The following is a 22,998-nucleotide window of genomic DNA, read 5'->3' on the forward strand; positions in this document are numbered from 1 at the left end:
CTAAAAAAAAATGATGCCCTTACAGACAGCTTATATTTTTATCAACACACAGAAAATTACAAACAACTGTACAGAGTCTGTGACAGCGTTCAGCGGAATAATGAAACACATGCCGCACCCAGTCTATTATCAACCAATCAGAAAACATATTTCCTTCAGTGTGAGTGGCGTAATCGTTATGGTGTTTGGAGACAAAAATGCAAATTAAGTGCTTCAGATGTCATGGAATCACTTGCAATGTATTGTGTTTGTTTGGATGGATGTATCCCTGTTTGAGTTTTATGAGAATAATTTACACAAAAGCAATATTATCATTTATTTTGTATCTTTGCACAATCAAGACTTTGTGCCATATGATTGCCAAGAACTTGTATTAAGACAGATTATTCACTATTTATATTTATTTGTTTGTTTCTGATCTAAACATTTATTCTTTCATATGCAAAATTAACAACTTTAACCTACAATATTTATATAAAATAATAATTAGCATGCATATAATCACATTTATGAAAGAAGATACAGGATAAATGCTTTGGGCCTCCTATCTTTTAATGTTGGCTTTTTTTAGCCAAACATACCCACAGCAGATTTACCATTTAACACTTGTTACTTTTGCACTGTTCTACAATACAACATTTATCCATTTGCATGATCAGTTCTTTGAGCGGTTTGTGAAAATTTTCATTTAAAAAATGTACTGTTTCTTAGGCACATGTTTCTCTAGAGTGTTAGGAGGAATGTAGTACCGGTATATAAAACAGAAAAAATATTTAAAACAAGTGATGAGAAAAGAAGGATGCTCTGGTGTATGGCAGCTCTTTATGATACATTCGTGTTATATTTCATATATATACGATAATTATCACATATCCATAACTGTACTTCATGTACTATACAGGGTGGGGTACCCTAGTGGTTAAAGCATTTGCTTGTCACGCAGAAGGTCCAGGTTTCGATTCCTAACATGGGTACATTGTGTGAAGCCCTTTCTTGTGTCCCCCACCATGATATTGCTGGAATATTGCTAAAAGCAGCGTAAACCTAAACTCACTCATCTACTATAAAGCAAGAAAGTTATCTGCAGGAATATAGACACAAGGATCCAGCTGGAGATTATAGGAGTTATAATCTCTCTCTCGGCACCTTCAGCGCCACAAGGAAATGATGACAAGTGATTGTGTAATTTAAGACACGAACGCAGGGATTATTCATACAAAAATGAGTTCCATAGGTCGTTTATAAATGTAATACTATAAAAAACAGGGATGGCAATTTTCTGCTCATCCACCAGTTTCTGCCGATTTTATTTCAAATTGATCAATTTAAACCTCCCATTTGATGACACAATTTTAAGTTTTCAGCTGAAAATAGATTTTCCTGTTGCCATCTCTGTAAAAAGGATGCATGATAGTAATATGTCATTTGATAAAAAAATAATGAAACAGTTGTTGTGTGCATGTTTAAAGTTGAGTGAATGAATGAGTTTGGTTTTACGCCGCTTTTAGCAATATTCCAGCAATATCACATATTGTACACACCGTGTGGAGAATCAAACCCGGGTCTTCGGCGTGACAAGCAAATGCTTTAACCAACAGGCTACCACACCGCCCCTGTCTAATGTTGGACCAGAATTATTGTGAATCATTTTAGAGACACGACATTGGTTCAGAGATGTGGAACAAAGAGACAGGTAGATGAATGAATGACATCTCACCATGACATCAGCTTATTTTACAATCAGTCAGATAAGTTAATATGAAATAGAAAATTATATTTTCAATAGTATCGACTGTACAGCTCTATTGCAAGAATGATTTTTATCTATCTATCATTTGTGTTAGCATATGTATGTTTTGATAAATCTTCTGTTCATTGTTATTCTTCAACTGACTTTAAATGTGGTTTGTATTATGGTTGGAAGTGACAATTTTATCAATTACGAGATATGTAATTATTTCACAACTGAAACATATTGCTATTTATTACTAAGCTGTCGAGCTTGATATCAAGTAGATCATAGAAATGGACAACCGTTAACTTTATATCCATCGATTATTGATAAATATCAGAGAAAAGTCTTTGTGCAAAAAGGCCCCAAAAATCTGAAAGAAATTTATTATATTTCACATCACTAGTGAGTGGTCACATGTTTACTAACCAACCAGACTCCTGAATGTTATATGGAAGCAACCTGCACAATTTAGAAAGACCTAACTTTGTGTATCATATGCGTAAATCAAAACTTTATTCTAGCACAAAAGTAAATGTATTATATTATCGATGACACATTTTCATGCCGATAATCTAAAATATTTTCCTATAGACGATTGTCTGATTATCAATCTTTTCAGCCAGCCCTACAAGCAGGAGTATCAATGATCTCTTGGTTGATTTGATCTATTTATGCCAGTGTTGTCTTAAGAACAAGTGTCACCTTACTGGTGTCACAGTGTCAAAGTGTGTCAGTCACATTATCATTGATTAGGCTGTACTGTTGCTGACAATGCTTTTTGTTATGGGAATTGAGTTGGAAGCTTGGTTGAGGGATTTTGCTTCCACTATCTTCAAATGTATTTTTGTAATGAAAATACTGCCACTTCAAAATGATGTTTGTTGTTTTTCGCATGTTTAGAGGAAAATAATATTGTATTTATTAATACTTCAAAGGTATATACACCAAGGAAGAGTTGAGCACTAGTAGCCTTATGAAAGTCATTTAGACACATTATTGAATGTCGTTCAGTTACTGGACCTTTGTAGTACCTTGAGTACCGTTTGAATAGCTGCCTCAGCTTCTTAGATAAGAGTAGTTACGCCAACTAATTAGAAGACAAAGCTACTCTGTTTCAGTTTTGCGGTTCTTTATCGTTGACTTAAGACCGCTAAATGTAATTTAAAAACCGAACGTGTTAACATGAGGTTTTATATTGAACATTTAGCAGTCTTAAATCAACGATAAAGGACCGCAAAATTGAAAACAGAGTAGCTTTATCTTCATTCTAGCACGACTGATAAGCGTTTTAAAACCAAACTGTTTGGCACGCAAGAACACAAGGCGTAAAGGGGCCTTTTTCCTGGAAATCGCTTGGAATCATCCCGTTGAGAGGCAGGTTGTGTAATGAACAAAATAAGACATTTTCAACAACATAAATGCTTTATTTCAGGAACCAGTATGCTTGTATTTGTAACAAGTAGCATACATAAATAAAAACAATACAGTTTATACAGTGAGCAAGTATAATTATTTGATTTTGTCTCAAGCAAATTATTGATCTCCCTACTGTATGACAATCGACTTGCCCCAATTCAAGCCGTGAACTCACTAAGCTTAGTCGCCGCTAACTTTATTCACAGAGATAATTGTTGATAACCACCCTACTATTCCCAGTTTGAAAACACCTGACATGCCACGTTTTATGTGGGATACATGGACAGTGGAAGTGGAAGGACTGGGCATTACGGCCGGGACGGAAGCGGTCAGGTTAGGACGTGTGGGCCGACATGTGTTGTCGACGTCAAAACACGTAGATCTGGACCCTGTTTGAATATACTGCCGCTTTTGCGCTGCTGACAGATTTTCCAGCTTTGTAGTTTCTTTACTGGGATTAGGGTCAAGGAATTCTTCTTCAAACCATTCGCTTTTTACTTCAAAAACACCAAAAATGCTTCCGAGATAGAAATTGCCGATGTCCGACATGTTTGTTTACAAACAATAGGGTCAACGAGTTCGTTGTATTCATACGCGGTGAATCGGTCACTTTAATTAGCGGTCTTAACCTGCCATTTAAGTACGGTATTGATGAGCTCTCAGCCAATCAGAATCGAGTATCACACAATGTCGTGCTAGAATCCTTTTTTTAAGTCAATTTCTATGACACCATGGGATGCTGTGCACCTGTTCGGTGTGTGAGCTTACATGCCACTTCTAACAATATTCCAGCAATATCATGGCCGGGGACACCAGAAATGGGCTTCACATAACGTACCAATTTGGGAATCGAACATGGGGCTTCAGCACAATAAACGAACAATATATCTACTAAACTACCCACCAAGCCGGATCTGATTAGAATGTCCAGAGACAGATATAGTGAGTAACAATCCACACAATTGGGATACGCTGAAAGGAAATCAACCGAATCTGATTAGAATATCCAGAGACAGATATAGCGAGTAATAATCCACACAATTGGGATACGCTGAAAGGAAATCAACCATGTCACCGAATCTGACCACCCAATACCCAAAAGTATCCTTTCTTAATAATAATAATAATAATTCATTCATATAGCGCCTAGTATCCATCTGACTAGTTGCTCACTGGATGCTGTAATCAGAATCTGATTATTATTACCCTGGATAACCCAAGCTGCCTGTTAGGCGTTAGAAGGTTATAGTCACATGACTTTATCAAACCGGGTACCCATTTTCTGCTGGGTGAACAGATGCAATTTTGAACAAACTCATTTGCCTAAGGTGAGACCACATGTATCACATGTGCTTCGTTGTGGGGCAGGACTGAAGTCCCAGAAACTCTCAGGAGACAAGCTGCGAAACGTTCGACGTTGCTTAACTTCAACTGATTCGTGACCTGAGCTCAATGCACAGCACCACACACCACTAACTTCTGGAGAGCCTTTCTAACCAAGCTTCTTCACCGGGACTTTGGCTCAGACCAGCTGTTGGTTCTGAATCAGTGACAACTACAGAAAGAAACATCACACAATTTATTCTTCATCATGTTCACATATTTACATAAAATGATGTTTGTACACATGCAGCAGATGATTGTGATCTGTGATGTTTGAAAGCCTGGCGAATGACACAAACATAAATTGACAAAGCATTCACATTTTTCAGCTGCTTCACATTTTTTGTTGTGAAAACTGCATCTCTACACATTCAGGGACGCAAATCCAAACAATTTCATACAAAATGCTTGGTAGTATCTTTCTCAATATTAGATCTATAAACCTGATTCAACAAAAGATACATCAATTAATTAAATGGTTACATATTAACACATCTGACATGTGAGCATATGTTACAGACAAATCCTAAATGTTACCTTTTGAAATGTTGAAAAAGCTGCAGTATCCTTTCACTCTAATCCTTTCGCTCTAATCCTTTCGCTCTAATCTTTTCACTCTAATCCTTTCGCTCTAATCCTTTCGCTTTAATCTTTTCGCTCTATTCCTTTCGCTCTAATCCTTTCGCTCTAATCCTTTCACTCTAATCACACAATGAATGACATAAATACACAATATTGATATGAGAGAAAATTACACAAATCCCATGCTCATTGTTAAGATAATGACTTAAAACTTTTATGTTAATGAGTCGCTTGCATGGTGAAAGAGATATCGATTCCGGACGGAGATTGGTGGATCCATCCCCAACCATAACATACCTCGAGACCTTAACTGATGTTTGTTTGTATGTCATATATATTTGGGGGCAGTGGGGTAGCCTTGTGGTTAAAGCATTCACTCGTTCAATTCCCCACATGGGTCCAATGTGTGAAGCCCATTTCTGGTGTCCCCAGCCGTGATATTGCTGGAATATTGTTAAAAGCGGCATAAAACTTACTCACTCACTCATTTAAGTGATGGTACTTGTTGTTCCCCTGTCCGGTGTTTCCTGCAACTGGTCAGTTTCAGCAGGCAGAGATTCTGCGAGGGTATTCATTTAAACTCCGGCATGGTATCTCAGTGGGCAAGCACTTTAAAATCGGCATTATTTTGACTAATACAAGCAAATACAAACATACACGCATGCACGTGAACACGCAGGTCGCTGTTAAAAGTGAAATACCTTTTACAAATCCCTGTCTACAGGATCATCTTTCACACAAAATGCTCTCAGTCTAAGTGAGTGAGTTTAGTTTTACGCCGCACTCAGCAATATTCCAGCTATATGGCGACAGTCTGTAAATAATCGCGTCTGGATCAGACAATTCAGTGATCAACAGCATGAGCTTCAATCTACACAATTGGGACATGATGACATGTGCCAACCAAGTCAGCAAGCCTGACCACCCAATTCCGTTATTCGCCACTTACAACAAGCATGGGTCACTGAAGACCAATTCTAACCTGGACCTTCACAGGCAGTGAGTGACGAGATGAAGATAACGACTTGATCACTTCCGAAAAGATGTTTTGGTGGCAAATAGGTACATACCCTGGACAACCAAGGATGGATCAATCCAACTTTGACAAGGACTGCACTGAATTACCGGTATACCACAATAAGCTTTTAAAACTCTATGTATTGCAATAATTTTTCTGAGAACTGGTATATGGGTAAATTTTGGTCACAATGGCTTTGGTGCAAGTTAAAATCTACACACTTTCATTCGCCTGTGATGTTTCTCTTCGTAACGAAACAGTATACTTTACATACTATGAATTGTATGAAAATGGTCAATACCACACATATTATTACACGGTGTATATTGTACTCCCACCATCTGGGGTACTGACAAAGGAGGTATGGAAGTCAGATGGAGACACAAGTGTGTTATTGAGATTTGATACCCTGTATTGTCAATGATCTAAGAATATCCTGAATGTTTTCCTGAAAATTTGGGTTAAGTCCCCCTTGATTGATAGAATGAAATGCTATAACACTAACAAAATGACACGATCCTAGTGCCAGCATTTGGAGCTATAGCCCAACTAGAACACCTAACATTGACTATATACAGAGACTGGTTTGTGCCTGCAGAATGGCTTCAGCAGGGAATATTCTGCATGAGTTCATCAGTTTCAATCAGTTGATTTCATTTAACACAGTTTACATTCAGAAACTGGTATCCACAAAATTCCAGTCACAAAAGTTAATGTTTAATTATGGCCTTTTCAAATCATCCTTCTTGAAATCTGACCTGAAAATTTGGCACACACTGAAACAGTCAATCATTGAAGGGAGATAACCCTATGTCGACCGTAAGATGGAAAGATTTTCAAGAGATCTATTTTCAATCTTTTAAAGGATATATTAATTTAAGGTGTTAATTGGTGAGGAATATGCATGGTCTTCACATAGCATCACACTTCTTTTCAAACTTTTCCAGAATTCTAAAAAAATTCAATCAGTTGCAAACCCTGCACAATATTGAGCAACAATTTGACAAGAAGCACATGTTGACTTCTGTATGTAAAGTCCATCTTCAACTACATCCCAAATGGAGCACTGTATCAGAAATATGGGACCCAGTTGCTGTCATCTGCCGGCTTCAGCATCCCCGTTACCAGCAGGACGATGTCTATGATCCACCATATCCCCACGCCTCCCACCGTCAGCAGCTTCCCTACTGCTGTACCTGGGAGGAAATGACATGACAATCATCAGCAAACAGCCACTAAACCTTGTCACATTATACAGACATCCTCCACAGCTGACTGACAGCTTTAGGTAGGCACAGCAAGACAAGCGACATGTTTCATTAGGTTAGATTTAGAGTTATCTCCCTTATCCCACAAATTTGAACAGAACAGAATGTGTACAAACTTCATGCATTTTTTAAAAATCAGTTGATTCTGAAATATGAAGATAGTAATAAAACACTGATGAGGCAAAGATAAATTTTGACCCTCTTAACAAAGTTTGACAATTTTGTTTTAGAAATATAACGCATCGTTTTCAAATATTTCTCGTAGTGGATAAAAACAATATAATCTGTAAATCATCATTTTGATAACATCATAACCATATAACCAGATGATAATGGCAAAGAACAGAAAACACTGAAAATTTAGCCAGTGGTCTTGGGGGGTCTTTTATTGCATATTTACATCGATCTCAAAAACAGTCAAAATGAAACAAAAATCCCGGAATTCCGTCAATCAGCAGAAAATTCTCATGTCTGCATAAGTAAAACAATTGGACCGAATAATAAAACTGACCTGTGTGACCGAGGCAGAACCTGTCCATACCAAGGAACCCCAGGAGGACAGAGTACAACAGTGTTGTCACGAAGTAGTGGCCATTGTACCTGAAAAGATTCTTTGTTGTCATCGTTACCATGGTTACTGATTGCATCAACATAGTGAAATAGGTGTAACTAGTTTTAATTAAGAATAGACTCCAGTTTTGTTTGGGTTAGTCAGTGTGCACATGTGCAGATTTCATGTTTTCACAATAGTTTATATTTAAATGCAAATGATATTGCAGTCAGTCCTCATGCACCAATGAGCCAAAAAAGACTGTGGATTGCAAAATAACATTTGAGCTAAAGATGCTGAAGTGTCCTTAGTCATCTAAGCTAGTAAAATTTGAAACCGGACAGTAACTTTTAAGTCTAGATAACACACCTGGCCATCAATATTTTAAGACTACTTCTCGCACTGTCCCAGATGTAATATCAAAGTTGGAATTAGCTGTTAGGAAGCCCATGTTTTAAAAGGGAAGAAAATATAAAAGCACCATATGTCCCATATGTTTTAAGTCCATGTTACTTTGTTAATATTATTGTCACCATGGTTACCTGAAACAGAAATATTCATTTTGTTTTGGCCTTATAGAAATTGATATTCTCTAGGAGGTATATGTTCTGTTATCATAAATCTCTATTTTTCCACTTTCATTTGAAATAATTGGTGACATTTCAATGAAAGTACAGTCAAAAAAAAATGAAAGTACAGTGTACACATCAGATCACCAAGTTTATATACAGCGACAGACTAACTTGCCCAACCTGTAAATGTCACTGTACACGGGCAACAGACAATGCTGCCTTTCATTCCCTGGTGTTACCTTATACATGGAAATCCATCTTTGAGGAATGTTCTGTTCCCGAAGCATTCAATGCCAGGAAGTGCTGTACAGATCACAGCTGTTTGCTGCACCTCCTCATATCTTTCATTGCCCCACTGAAACATGTCCATGCTATGAGTGAGTGAGTGAGTGAGTGAGTGAGTTAGTGAGTGAGTGAGTGAGTGAGTGAGTGAGTGAGTGTGAGTGAGTGAGTGAGAGAGTGATCATGGTCTGAACAGTATTTCAGTTACATATGCAACATTTTGACTTGATGTCGGAGGAAAGCCCAAAACTAGGGGTGAAACGGTATGCTCTTACCACGGTACAGTAAGTATAGCGGTACAAAGCCTTCGGTTCAGCATGTTTTGGTTCAGTATATGAGATATGATCATAATGCAGAAAATTGACAAGTGCTAAACCTTACAGAAATGCATAGATTTTGTCAAAAAGAATCAATTTCTAGAAATTTTAGAATAGGTTTATAAAGATTAATAAAATGATGATACGCAAACCGAAAATACCGAATTTTTGGATTGCACTACTGTATGCTGAACCAAAGGCAAAATACTGTGGTTCTACTAATACCGGGGTATACCGTTTCACCCCTACCCAAAATACTGTGGTTCTACTAATACCGGGGTATACCGTTTCACCCCTACCCAAAAATGGTGCAGCTTTTAGATGTTTACCACTGAGGACAAATTGACAACCTTGGACATGGTGCTGAAAAACATAACAAGGCTAACAGAGAATGAAGCCTACAGTTATAACTGTCTCACATGCCTGAGGAAAGTGTACAGCTTTTACCATAAACACAATAAAGGGGGAAATATTTTGGATGTCAACTTTTGTAATGTGAAGATGTTGTGGAAAATATTCTAACTCCTATATCAGGTGAATGAAAGCTGAGAAAGGTTTGAAAGGCAAAATGAAAAAGAATTTAAGAAAAAACAAAGAGGGGTGTTTAAAAAGCATGACAAGAAATTACCTCTGAGCACCCATATCCAAGCCGTTTCCTCTCTGTGTTATTTCCATTCAGATCAAGAGGCTCGGAGCAGTTGAGGAACTGGAGTGGTCTGGAAAAAAGCATATTGATTTTGAATTCAAACATGTATTTGGAACACATTTTTGGGGGGGAGTGGTGCACTTGTCGGATTTCAGCTAGTGCTATGCGTAGGGTCAAACTTATATTGCCAGGTTGAAGCTAATCTTGGGTAAAATGTCAACACTCTGTCCCAGGATCCTGGGGGCCATCACAATAGTTCTCATTTCTCAGCTCATCAGCACCAGATTATCTATCTTACTGATAATGTGCAGTAGCCACTTTCTTTGAAAGCCTTATACAAATTACTGAGGTTCTTTCATTTGTGTTGGATTATATGTTAAAAGAGCTGAACCATATGGGATCTGCAGGTGTTGCCCTGCCCTCAAGGTGTGTTTAATAACAAATAAGGTCCTAACCCGTAACCGTAAGGATCATGAATGGGCTCTTGATCAGAATGTAGATAATAATAATAATAATCTTCTATAGCACAGTCTTCAAACACCAAGTGTTTGCTTGCAGCGCTTAATCAGAATCTGATTCTTATTACCCCAGATAACACAAGCTGCCTGTTGGCCGTTCGAAGGTTATAGTCACATGACTTTATCAACCGGGTACCCATTTTCTGCTGGGTGAACAGAGGCAATTTTGAACAAAGCTCACTTGCCTAAGGATAGACCACATGTATCACATGTCCTTTGTTGAGGGGCAGGACTGAAGTCCTAGAAACTCTCAGGAGTCAAGCTACCAAACACGGTCACCCATCCAAGGACTGTCCGAGCTTGACATTGCTTAACTTCAACTGATTCGTGACCTGAGCTCTGTGCACAGGACCACACGCCACAGGATAAGGATAGAGCTGGGTGTAAAATACCCTAAGAATCAAAGAGGCACGCGATATTTGTGAAGCAAGAGTCACAGTCGGCAGTTTGTGCTAATTATCATTACGGTTAGTCTGTCATATAGACCCTGAAGCAAATATATTCAAGAAAGCCCATGCAAGTCTAGAAATGTGGCAAGTCTAGATATCCAAAGTCTCAGGGTTCCTTTTCATTATATTTTATTTTTTTAAAACTTTTTTTTTAAAATATGTTTTTCTGTAAAATATGTTTATTTCATCAGAGACTAGTTGTTAGTCTACATTACAGCATTAGAAAGCATATAGGAACCCGGGGCTCGTCACCACAGTCGGTACACCTGGGTACATAACGGAACAGATATGTACCAACCCAGGTATTGCAGATAGTAAATTTACTATTATGTCGGAAGGATGTATTTTTATACAAGGATATGATGTGAAAACTACATACTCGGTAACCCATTGAATAATCAACACAGGAATTCAATGTATGGCAAGTTTTATATAATACTAGGGTAGGGTCTATATATTCCATATATCTGTTATGTTGTGTATTTTTCTTTTGTTGTCAAATTATTTAATGCTGGAGTTTCTTCTTAAGCGTGACACGCTGTTTCCCTGACACGCCCCTGTGCCCTAAACCAGAGACCATATCGGTACCTGGTAGCCTAAACGACGGACGAATCAATATTCCGCAACCCAAAACCGAAACCGTATGTAGTTGTTCCCGTTCAGCTGATTGCGAGTGATGTACGTTGTGCACCGTGAAATATTCGTTACTGTGTATGCTCTTATGCAACGATATAAAATGCATCTAATACAACAGGATTACAGTTCCGATCAAGGAAACTCCACAATGCAGAATGGAATCGTCCAAGGGTACGTTTCTGTATTCTGATTTTGGCTAGGGTACATGTCTGTATACAGAAACGTACACATCTGTAGTACCCGTGCCGATAACGACCCCTTCAGCTACAGTAAGCTGAGATCGGTAACTGAAGCAGTGACTTTTGGGGTTCTGGGAAATGACACATGAGAGGATGCATTCAATATTCACCCACTTACAAATATGAGCAGTTTATCAGTGGGCCATAAGGATCGTAGGTGTGCCCTGTCGATTCGTCCATCAAATAATTCTCATCAAGAGCAGGTCCATCTTTACCTCCAATGACCAAAGGTGGGCTGAATAAAACCACAACAAATAACGTTAAAACACAGCTTGTTGTATGTCGATGGAACATAATTTCATGTCATCTTTTGACAGTGAGACCAAACAAGGAAAGAAAACGGATATAAACTACTCGCCATTTCAAACCTTAAAAACCTGAATTACCAGATACGAATATTGTAGTATTGAAATGGTATTTCACTGTCTAATTACTTCCCCCCTTCATTCGTTATACTTACATAAGAGACATACATCTCAATACTATCAACAGGGTGTAGTAGTTTGATCTGTAAATCGGCTGACGTTAAATAGCCTCAAGCATTTTTCGTCACAGAATCTTTCTTTTTTACTTGTTCAACCGGAAGTTGTGAAGAGTCTCGCGTGTGACGTACTTTCGTCAACACTGCCAACATGGATATCACGAATCTGTTTAAAGCGACAGTGAAGGCTGTCAAATCACGCAACAAGGTCATCGGCGAACCGGATAATGACAAAAGTACCATTCTTAGTACCAAAAGAAAGAAAGGAGACTTTGAAGTGAAAGCCAAAGATGTGGCAAGTAGATCTAGATGGTGTATAATATTGTTGACCAGTGTTAACGATGCAGATGATTAGCAGATTATAGCCACCGAATGAGCTATACCATTACTCAATTTCAGTTGCCCAGTTTTGATACTGCATTTCATTAGAATCGGTTCAGAAGTAATGTAAATTTTTAATGTCAAGACTTTGTGGTATTCCTTACACATCTTCCCAATGAAACAATAATGATCTTGAAAGATATTAAAACACTGCTCATTTATGTAGATAAAGTCACTGCTAATTTGTGTAGGTAAATTGACCAAAAGAAACTCAAATGCCAGCATAACAAATATGTGGAGAACTAAGGCAATCCCCAGTCTTAAGGTGTGTATTTGACATTGTCACTCAGAAACATTATTCACATGAAAGTAAAATTATATGACTTTTTTAATATGAGGAACTTTTACACAGTTTCTTGAATATTAAGTGTTTAAAGATTTTGGAAATGATAACTAAGTAGAAGCACAGGTCTTAGAATAAGTAGGAGTCTTATTCCTAATAGCATTACTTCTTCATCAGTTACTGCTTCCCATGTTAACATTCAAAAGTTCCTTTGCAGGTTAATACCATAACCAAGCTTCGTGACTTCCTGCTTCAGCATCGGAAGGAATATGTCAATGCTGGCAGGTAGGGTCTAAGTCTACTGATGCAGTTGTATGTTCTGGTCTTGGTAACCATGGTTACAGGGCTGCCTTCATTAGTATGAACAACTTATCTTTACAGAAACAACGAAGCAGGAACCTTGTCTTGATTCTGTGATTTAGAGGAACAATAGTTCTCTGTGTCATGTAGTAATTGATTCTTTTGTGATTCAGGGAAACTTTTGTGCCCAGTGTCACATGATAATCCTTGGGGTTGAAAGAAGGCATTGGTGGACAGTGCCTTGTGAGTTTCCATGCAACAATGGGTACAATGTGTGAAGCCCATTTCTGGTGTCCCCCGCCGTGATGTTGCTGGAATATTGCTAAAAGAGGCGTAAAACCAAACTCAGTCAGTCCATGCAACAAAGACGATACACAATTTACAAGACAATGCTCTTGCTGAAATATATACCATTTTACTTTTACAATGACTGTGATGACACCCAAACAGTTCTGTCAGTCAGATATTGAAAACTCTGTTGTTATTTGTTTTGATCACTAAAAGAACTATTACAAAAAGATTCTCTAGCTTGGTTTTCCTTGTCCTGAATCTACTCTGATATATGTGTATCTATTGTTATGGAGGTTCAACACAATTTCATGTAAAAGTGTGTTCCGTGATATATATCGTATCATGACATTTCCTTTCATGCACATCTAGGGTTTAACTAACAAAACTTGGTGTCCAAAAGAAAACCGGTTACTAATTTCAAGGGTCCCTACAGGACTAACGAGTGTCCTGTGAAGTAATGAAATGGTGTAGTGAACTAAACCCAGGGCTACAGATAAGTGGCGTACAGGCGTAATGTACGCCTCAAAATCAATTAAGTACGACACAATATAAGATTTCAAGCGTATCGTGTACGCACATAAATACCTTCGTACATCTAACATTTAATTTCTGTGCGTATCGTGCAAATGGAAATCTTTTTCGGATAAATACTTGTTAAGTTTCTTTTGCGAAACACGATTTGACACATAAGGAAACCCCGACAGTATGAATCCCTTGCGTTGCCATGCAACGATATGCGTCACTATTTTTCGATTGGCTAAAAACTACACTGTTCCTATTTATATCCAGTCGGACCTGACATTTCGCGTATCACAGTCGCTCAGTTATTTCTCACGCGTCTTCAAATACAAATACATGGTTGGAAATAGTGATCAATGAATCGTCCAGACAAACCACATCAACAAAAACATGTCAGTACTCCTTCAAAATTCTCAGTACACCTCCACTTGCAATATGATGTGTAAGTACACTCGCACCCCCAAAAGTTATCTGGAGCCCTGTAAACCCCAAGATTTGACAATAATTTTAATTACAGGGAGCTAGTATTTCTTGTCATAGATTTGGTCCAATGACTAATTTTGTGCATCCCTCGGGATGATATTTATATATTTTTCTTTGTCTATTCTATTCATTTGTGAGTGAGTTTAGTTTTACGCCACACTCAGAAGTATTCCAGCCGTATGGTGGCAGTCTGTAAATAATCGAGTCTGGACCAGACAATCCAGCGATCAACAGCATAAGCATCGATCTGCGCAATTGGGAACCAATGACATGTGTCAATCAAGTCAGCGAGCCTGACCACCCGATCCCGTTAGTTGCCTCTTACGACAAGCATAGTCCCTTTTTGTGGCAAGCATGGGTTGCTGAAGACCTATTCTGTTCTTTTGTGCATACCAGACACACATGTCTGCGCCACATAAAATAATTACTTTTATGGTACTCGTTGTGTTTTAGTCACTTGGCAACAGAATCATCAAAGATGACTGATGCAGAGCGGGATCAGATTGACACAGATTCCCAACAGATCATTAAAAAAGTGCCAGGAGACGATCGCCATGTTTCGACAGGAGGCAAACAGTCAGCGAGCTCATCCCCAGGTCAAGGAACACAGGCAATCTGTCATGGTTCTCATTGGAGCTTATTTAAAGGGTAACGGTTTCAATTCTATTAATAAACACAAGGGTGATATTCTGTCCAACAAAATACTAATAACCAGTATCTTGAATGTGATAGACACTTCAAACCAGCTTCAGTGGTTGAGTGATTAAGATGACATTTGGTGGAGACATGGTAAATGATGACATGACAACAATCACTTATATGTTTGATGATATTCTTACCTTGCAGTTGTTTGTAAGATCTACAGTGAGCAGAGAGCTGTGAGAGTGAAGAGGGTCGTAGACAGGAAGAGGATGTAAGTATCATACTAAATGCCTTGTCATGATGATGATGATGATCATGCTCGCCTTCACTCTGTCAGATACCATAGGAAGGTCACGAGTTTCATATAATTCGTATGTAATGAGACCGAATGTGGTATTTTATTTATTATCCACGTCTTACATACTTTAAAATGACAAAATAGCATATTTTTTTTATTTTTATGGTTTCAAACTGAAACCGGTTTCATAAAGAGGTTGCGGAAGAATGTTGTACTTTTTGCTTGACTTAACACTGTAATGACGTCACTATGCCTTGCTCGTCTGTCTCCTTGGTAACCGACATCACGATGCATGTCAGTTGTCATTGCCTCGTACAGCCTCCTACATTAAACTACTCCGTAGCACCCCATTTCTTAGTTTGCAGTTGCTTCACTCGGCTAACATCACTGGTGGAAACTTTGCGTTTAAGCTTTAAGACGATTATAATGTCTCGGCTTGACTCACAATTAAACAGCGATATGGCAACGTTCGCAATATTTACATTCCCACAATGCATATAAGTTGTAGAATGAATGAATTCACGTGTTTGTTATGAATGAAAAAGTAGTTCCATCACAGCGTGACCTAATTGAGAGGTCATTGGTTATCCAATCAAATCGTTACAATCTCAGGTCAAGTCGTTACGACACAGGTCAACGCGATACAACACACGTATGACGTATGAGATTAGTATGCAACTACCCATACGTTGACCACGTGGGTAATAATAGCCAAGGTGAAATTATTTGTTGTAACTCAGTGTTATGTTTCTCTGTTTTACTTGTATGCAGATCTCGTCTTGAGCCAGAAAGGAGGATGCACATCGCGAGACATCTTGATGGCAATGCGGTCCCAACACCACAAGCTGATGTTAAACAGTCAGGTAGGGTAATGTTTCAGTGAAGTATTGAAACCGTTGGATATATAGAGAATACTACACGAGGTCTCATTACATACGAATTATACGAAATGAGTGTCCTACTAATGGTACCTTAGGAAGGTCACGAGTTTCGTATAATTCGTATGTAATGAGACCGAGTGTGGTATTTTATTTATTACCCACCTCTTACATGCATTAAATTGACAAAATAGCGTATTTTTGTTATTGATATGGTTTCAAACCAAAACCGGTTTCATAAAGAGGTTGTGGAAGAATTTTGTTCTGTAGTCACTTTTACATGACGTCACACTGTATTGAGGTCACTAAGCCATTCTCATCTGTCCCCTTGGTAACTGATGTCAAGATGCATGTCAGTTGTCATTGCCTCGTACAGCTTCCTACAGTAAACTACTCCGTAGCATCCCTTATCTTTGTTTGCAACTGCTTCACTCGGCTAACATCACTGGTGGAAACATTGCGTTTATGTTTTCAACGGATATATTGTCTCAGTTCGACTCACAAATAAACAGCGATACGACAACGTTCGCAATGTTTACATTCCAACAATGCATATAAGTTGTAGAATGAATGAATTCACGCGTTTGTTATGAATGAAAAAGTAGTTCCGTCACAACATGACCTAACTGAGAGGTCATCAGTTATCCAATCAAATCGTTAGAATCTCAGGTCAAGTCGTTACGACACAGGTCAACGCGATACGACACTCGTGTGACGTACAAGATTAGTATGCAACTACCCATACGTTGACCACGTGGGTAATAAGGTACTTTACTTTAGGAAAGCCGTACAACATAAAGATATATTCATTTGCTTGATTGCTTGACTTGGAATACTGGAGTCATAATAATGACAAGTATATATGTTACAGCGTTGTTATTGTGTTATCATTTGTCAAGTGCTATAAAGGTTAACATTTTGTTTATAGAGAAGTCTGAAAAGTCTCGAGTTGCCATGGAAAAAAGCAGACATGCTGACGATGATGATGAAATTTCACCTGAAGAAGCACAAATGGTACAATCTCTAGTTTATTTTCAGTATAGTTGGTAGTAAAGGAGTTCTCATCTTCATATTTCAAGTGTTTATACAGGGTCAGTGGGGTAGCCTAGTGGTTAAAGCATTCGCTCGTCACGCCAAAGACCCGGGTTCGATTCCCCACATGGGTAAAATGTGTGAAGCCCATTTCCGGTGTCCCCCAACATGATATTGCTGGAATATTGCTAAAAGCAGTGTAAAACTAAAACTCACTCACTCAAGTCTTTATGCACATTATGTTTCTCCATCACTCGAACATGGACACTATGTTGTGTAATAGTGACGGGTATGTATTGTTTGTCAGCTGATGTATTTGCTTGTCAGTTATTTATTGTGACGCTCAGTAATATACCATCTACATGACTGCGATCTGTAGATAATCGTGTCTGCACCAGACAATCCAGTGATTGACATCATGAGCATCAACCTACACTATTGGGATACTCTGATGTTTCATGTTTTTATGAATATTAATTATTCTCCTGAATGTATGCTTGTTGCTGTTATCATAACACATTTTGAAAATATTTGTTGTTATATATTTCCAGTTTGAACAAGAAAATCAAGCAATCTACAATGAAATGAACAGCATGTCGGATGAAGTAAAGTATGTAACTGACACTTGTATATTTCAGTCAAAGAAAGATATTAGATGCAATTCCATGTACTTAGTAGAATATAGTTTAGTGTTGTCTTGAATGATTTATGAAATGTTAGATTAAATAACTTCAAATTACATGAATTATAGTTCTGTGTTGAAAACAAGATATGATTATTCATTTTCTTTTGTGAAATAAGTTGACCCAAACTTTAGAGTGGTAGAAAATTGAGGGTTGAAGCATGGGTTGAGTCAAGTGTTTTAAGGATGCAACATCTGTTATATTTGGGATTACACTTTCTTAGTAAAGTACAGATTCTAGTACTTTTTGGGTTGAGTGCCATCCGGGATTTGAACCCACACCCTCAGAGTCAGGCACCTAATCGCCAGCACACAAAGTCAGTTGCCTAGACCGCTCAGCCACCGCAGCTTCCACAAAAATGGAAATCGGACAACTGGTAGTCTAGTCTACTTTACTAAGAAAGTGCAATCCCAAATATAACATATGTTGCATTTGACCACTTTCTAAAAATGGCATTGTGTATTTCAGGATGTACTTGATTTGATTTATGGCAAAACAAGTAGCCTATTTAGGAATGTTCCTATCAATACTCCAGTCATAGTCATCCAACAGCACAAACACACAGTCATCCACAGAATCAGTTTAATCTGTGATACACACCTGCCCATGGTGAACAGAGTCTTCTGTTGTGTTTCAGGCAAATAGAAGGGAAAGTGGTTGAAATAGCAAAACTGCAAGAAATATTTGCAGAAAAAGTTTTAGAACAGGTAAGAGTTTTTCGAATAAAACACTTTTAAATCCAACCTTGGTCAGATACCAAGCAAGATATCTCATTAAAATCAGATATTTACTCTTCATTCTCCAGTTCAGTACTCTCTGTCCAAAGGAGGCCATGTTAAGTAAACTCAAAGCAAACTTTGAAAGTAACGGAAGCTTGGGATGTTGAGAATTTCATCTCTCTGCGATGCTTCTGCATCATTTCTTTACAATCTCTCAAAAAATTTCATCTTTAAAGAACCCCACACATGTCGCAAGGTAGAATCTGATTCATGTGACACAAATATTTTTTGGTCATGTTTGTTAGAATTTTAGGGAAAGAGGGGTAATTATCAGAGAAAAGATCTAATTATGGTGATCTATGTTGTGTTTGCTTTGTTACCACGGTTACCGTGTTAATGACCTTGACTTGTGCTCCAGGAGAAGGATATAGACCGAATAGCCAACACAACCGTGGGATCCACAGAGAATATTAAAGATGCCAATGAGGAAATCAGGGAGGTATGTTACCATGGTGATTAGGGCTGTAACAATGCATCAAACTATCGATGGATTCCAATTTGTTGATTCTCCGATAGCAATTATGGTAATCGATGGTAGAAACGAAAAACTATTGATGCATCGATAGTTTGGTGACTATCGATAGTTTAGTAATTGACTTCTGTTGATAAATGCGCAGTGCAAAATACAGGAAGTACCAGATTCGTCCACTTTGGTTTAGAGTGCAGACTTGCAGCTTCATTGAGTTTATGTTTAACTGCTTACCTGATGTGGGATTCAAGTGTCTTGTCAGTTATTAAAAGAGACTGAAACTACTTCAACTTTTTTTTCTTTCATATAAACTATACAGTCATTTGGGATACGACTTAAATTGAGACAATTCAAGGAGAGAAAAAAACTATTGCAATAGTATTGCACTGGTTGGTCGCAATGGACAATCACTATCGCAATAGTATGTTGCAATAGACTACCACTATCGCAATAGTTGTTTCCTCCTCAATAGTCACCCCTAATGGTGATACTTTATCTATATGCATGAAGGTATTGAGCCCCGTTGGGTGAAAAAAATTCCCAGGAACCTGTGCTGGTATATGAGAGATACCAGCATTTAATGTCATCCAAAATGTGAATCATTTCATCCCTAGTGTGAATCATTTCATCATCGAATGCCATGTGTTATGTGAACCCTACAAGCTGTGTCATGTTAAAGGTACACTTTCCCAGCCTTTAATGTTATGCAAAATGTGAATCCTTTGATCCCTAATGTGAATCATTTGATCCTCTCATGCCATGTGTTATGTGAATCCTACAAGTTGTATCATGTTTTCCCAGTCTTTGATGTTATCCAAAATGTGATTCACATCCCCCTCTTTTGCATGTCATGTTTAATGTAAATATTTCTAGCTATATTGTGTATTTTCTGATCAAAGACGACTTTTTCCAGGCGATCAAGAAGAAAGCTGAGTTTCGAGTATGGATTCTGTTCTTCTTGGTGGTGTGTTCGTTCTCTCTCCTGTTCCTCGACTGGTACAACGGCTAACACAACTAGAACATGTAGATGAACTATAACTAATATAGCTCTGAGCTTGAAGCTTTGTTTGCTCTCATACAAGAAACCTAAAGGTAACAGCATCAGAGATAAATCATCTGGTACTGATGTGAAAAGTCAAAGTCTCGTGCTGGAATAGTTTTGTTACTATGGAAACAGGAAAACATTTGGATGTGTAATGAGGTTGTGCTAATATCAAGGAGGCAAGTATGTGGTGAATCTGCTGTTGCCATTCAATGATGATGATGATGATGATGATGATGATGATGATGATGATGATGAATACAGTCTCCCATAAAACTTAAAGGACTGAAATGTCTACTGATAGTGTTTGAGTCGGCTGGAATGAAGGAATTGTAAAGTTGAGGTTGCTATGGATACTGCTTAGATGCAGTTCAGCTGGCAATGAGGATCATACTCAATATCACAGAATATTACCAATCATGATAATACGTCAAGTCTGTATAGATTCTGATGTGTTGATGTACGTGTAGTATTCAGAATTGCAGCCAGTCACCTTTTGTCTCCCCTTCCCCACAGCTTCATACACAAACCCTTCGTATTTATTTCTAAAAGTATTTCTGACATTAGTTTTACAGAAACTAGGATCTAGATAAACATGTCACCAGACTTAATCTGTGATCCCTACTCCAACCAAATACAGCATGATACAGGTTGGTCTTGTTTTGATAATGGTGATGGCAAAAGGTGACTAACACTTAGATATTCTGGTGAGGGGTCTGGTATTTTAACCATGAAAGAGGCCTAGGATCCAACTAGTTATTTACATTTACACCAACATGCCTCTTGAAATATTTTTTCTTACCCAAGGAAAAATGCATTTACCATAATGTTCCAGAACAAAATTTTGTTTCAAAATATCTCAACTGATTATCAAATAGTGACTCCCTAACTGAAGTTTGTTCATGTTAATGAATTGTACATAAAGTTTTCATCCTTTTTGAAACTTTGATGTGGTTGTTCAAGTTTGGTAGTTACCATGGTTACAGACTGGGCTGGCAATATCAGTGTTACATTGGTGACATTTTCTATTGCAGCGTTGTAAGAGGCAACTAACAGAACTGGGTGGTCAGATTCACTTACATGTTCCCCATTTGTGTAGATCGATGATCATGATGTCAATCACTAGATTGTCTGGTCCAGACACGATTATTTGCTGAGTGCAGCGTCAAACAGGAAACAAACAAATCATTTGCCACTGTAAAGAAAGTTCCCAGCAACCACGGTAATCATGGCTGTCTTAATATTAATGATTTATTTAAACACTGCATGTTAAAAACTTCAAGGAATGCATGCTTGTGGAATGTTATTGGTTAACTCATGTTGAGCATGGGCCTTTTCAGTGAAATTCATTCACATTTGTGGAATAAACCATTTTCAGAGGGCAAAGCCTAATGACCTCAAAGGTTAATCCCTGAATATGCATGGCTTTTGCTAAACTGTCCTCTTTGTTGATGATGTTGCAATATGTTGATGTATGTCTGTGCATGCCAATGATCATGATGATGTGTCTGAAGTTAATGATTGTTATTTTCAAGGTGCTAGAATGCTGATAAATGTGGTAAATGTTCGGTGAGAAGAATTAACAGTTTTCTGATGACATACACTAGTCAAAGTTGAAAACTTGTTTTTTTAACATTTCCGAATTATATAAGCTGATAATTACTGACACTTCATATCTGTTCTGAAAGTTCAATGTAATAAACAGATATGGCAAATTAGGTTTGGTAGCAAGTGAAATGATATTTAGATGGGTTATGTGGAATATGGTTCATATTTTAATTTTATCGATATATGGCAGTGAAACAGCATGCTTGAACACTATAGGAAGAAGATTAGATGTTTCTCACCTGTGTGAGTTCATATATCATAGTTGTTATGCTTATTATGAACCTGTTTAACATGTTGAGTGAATGAGTGAGTGTTTGGAACTCCATCACAGCGTTGTCACTGATCTACAGTGTATTGTTCAATGTCCTCAAGACATGGCCTTATTAAGAATAAATATGATAAATATATTATATAAAACAAATAAATTTGTTTGTTTTCTTTCACAAGTTAAATGATCAAAGGACTTCATGAAATCACAAATACAGTATCTACACAGTTCAATTTCATGAAATGTGGGGAATTTGGGTTTAACTGCACATTCAGAGATTATTTTACTGACAGATGGTACTGGACCAGAATGCCAACCTCTAAAAATTTTTAGTATTCGCTACTAATTTTAGCCTCAAACTGTGCTCATATGATTGCACTAGAAATTCTACAAAGTTTAAAGACAATACGTTAAAATTTGGATAAACAGACAAAAACATATATTTTCGTCGATTAAATAAATTTTCGCCAAAGACAAGAAGAAATGTAATGCTGATAATTTGGAAATCTGGTGTTGGAGGTATGTGAAATTAAAGCTTCACTCTTGATTAGTGTCATATTATCTTTCTCAGAATTCATCATGATATTAAGTATTTAGTTATTTAGATGATGGTGTAGTGGTTGGAGCGTCTGCCCGGAGAGCGGAAGGTCGTGGGTTCGATTAAAATATGGTACTTGTTGTTCCCTGCCTGTTGCATGGCATTAATGGGTAAAACAAGGACTTTGTTCGGCTCGGTTAACAGCAAACTTACATATCTTATCATGGTGACACACAGACATTGCTGTTATATTCCAGAGAGTGGAAGGTCGCAGGTTCGATCCCCGGCCGATACCAAAAGACGTTAATATATCGTACTTGTTGTCCCTGCCTGGCGCACGACATTAATGGGTACGACAAGGACTGGTTGGCTCGGAGTCAGTATAATGTGTCTGAGTGGGTATTCATTCTTA

The 22,998-nt window shown here is 37.9% G+C and overlaps 2 protein-coding genes across 2 annotated transcripts; one reads left to right on the forward strand and one right to left on the reverse strand.

The window, feature by feature from the left end:
- Nucleotides 1–6,511: 6,511 nt before the first annotated feature.
- Nucleotides 6,512–11,961, reverse strand: LOC124253491 (TM2 domain-containing protein CG11103-like). Its single transcript, XM_046687292.1, has 5 exons — nt 11,730–11,961; nt 9,752–9,839; nt 8,764–8,879; nt 7,914–8,002; nt 6,512–7,330 (listed from the first exon to the last, which is right to left on the reverse strand). The coding sequence occupies exons 1-5, from the start codon at nt 11,903–11,905 to the stop codon at nt 7,206–7,208; spliced, it is 594 nt and encodes a 197-aa protein (XP_046543248.1). The 5' UTR covers nt 11,906–11,961; the 3' UTR covers nt 6,512–7,205.
- Nucleotides 11,962–12,229: 268 nt separating this feature from the next.
- On the forward strand, nt 12,230–22,201 carry LOC124253501 (syntaxin-18-like). The gene is given in 11 exon segments (XM_046687301.1): nt 12,230–12,387; nt 12,974–13,041; nt 14,803–14,878; nt 14,880–14,997; nt 15,196–15,262; nt 16,061–16,152; nt 17,096–17,181; nt 17,751–17,809; nt 18,520–18,589; nt 19,020–19,100; nt 20,044–22,201. Coding segments are annotated over 11 exon segments (957 nt in total). The 5' UTR covers nt 12,230–12,243; the 3' UTR covers nt 20,140–22,201.
- Nucleotides 22,202–22,998: the final 797 nt, after the last annotated feature.

Source organism: Haliotis rubra, unplaced genomic scaffold (genome assembly GCF_003918875.1).
Source record: "Haliotis rubra isolate DU_JTF1 unplaced genomic scaffold, ASM391887v1 Scf1142, whole genome shotgun sequence".
Classification (NCBI taxonomy): Eukaryota; Metazoa; Mollusca; class Gastropoda; order Lepetellida; family Haliotidae; genus Haliotis; species Haliotis rubra.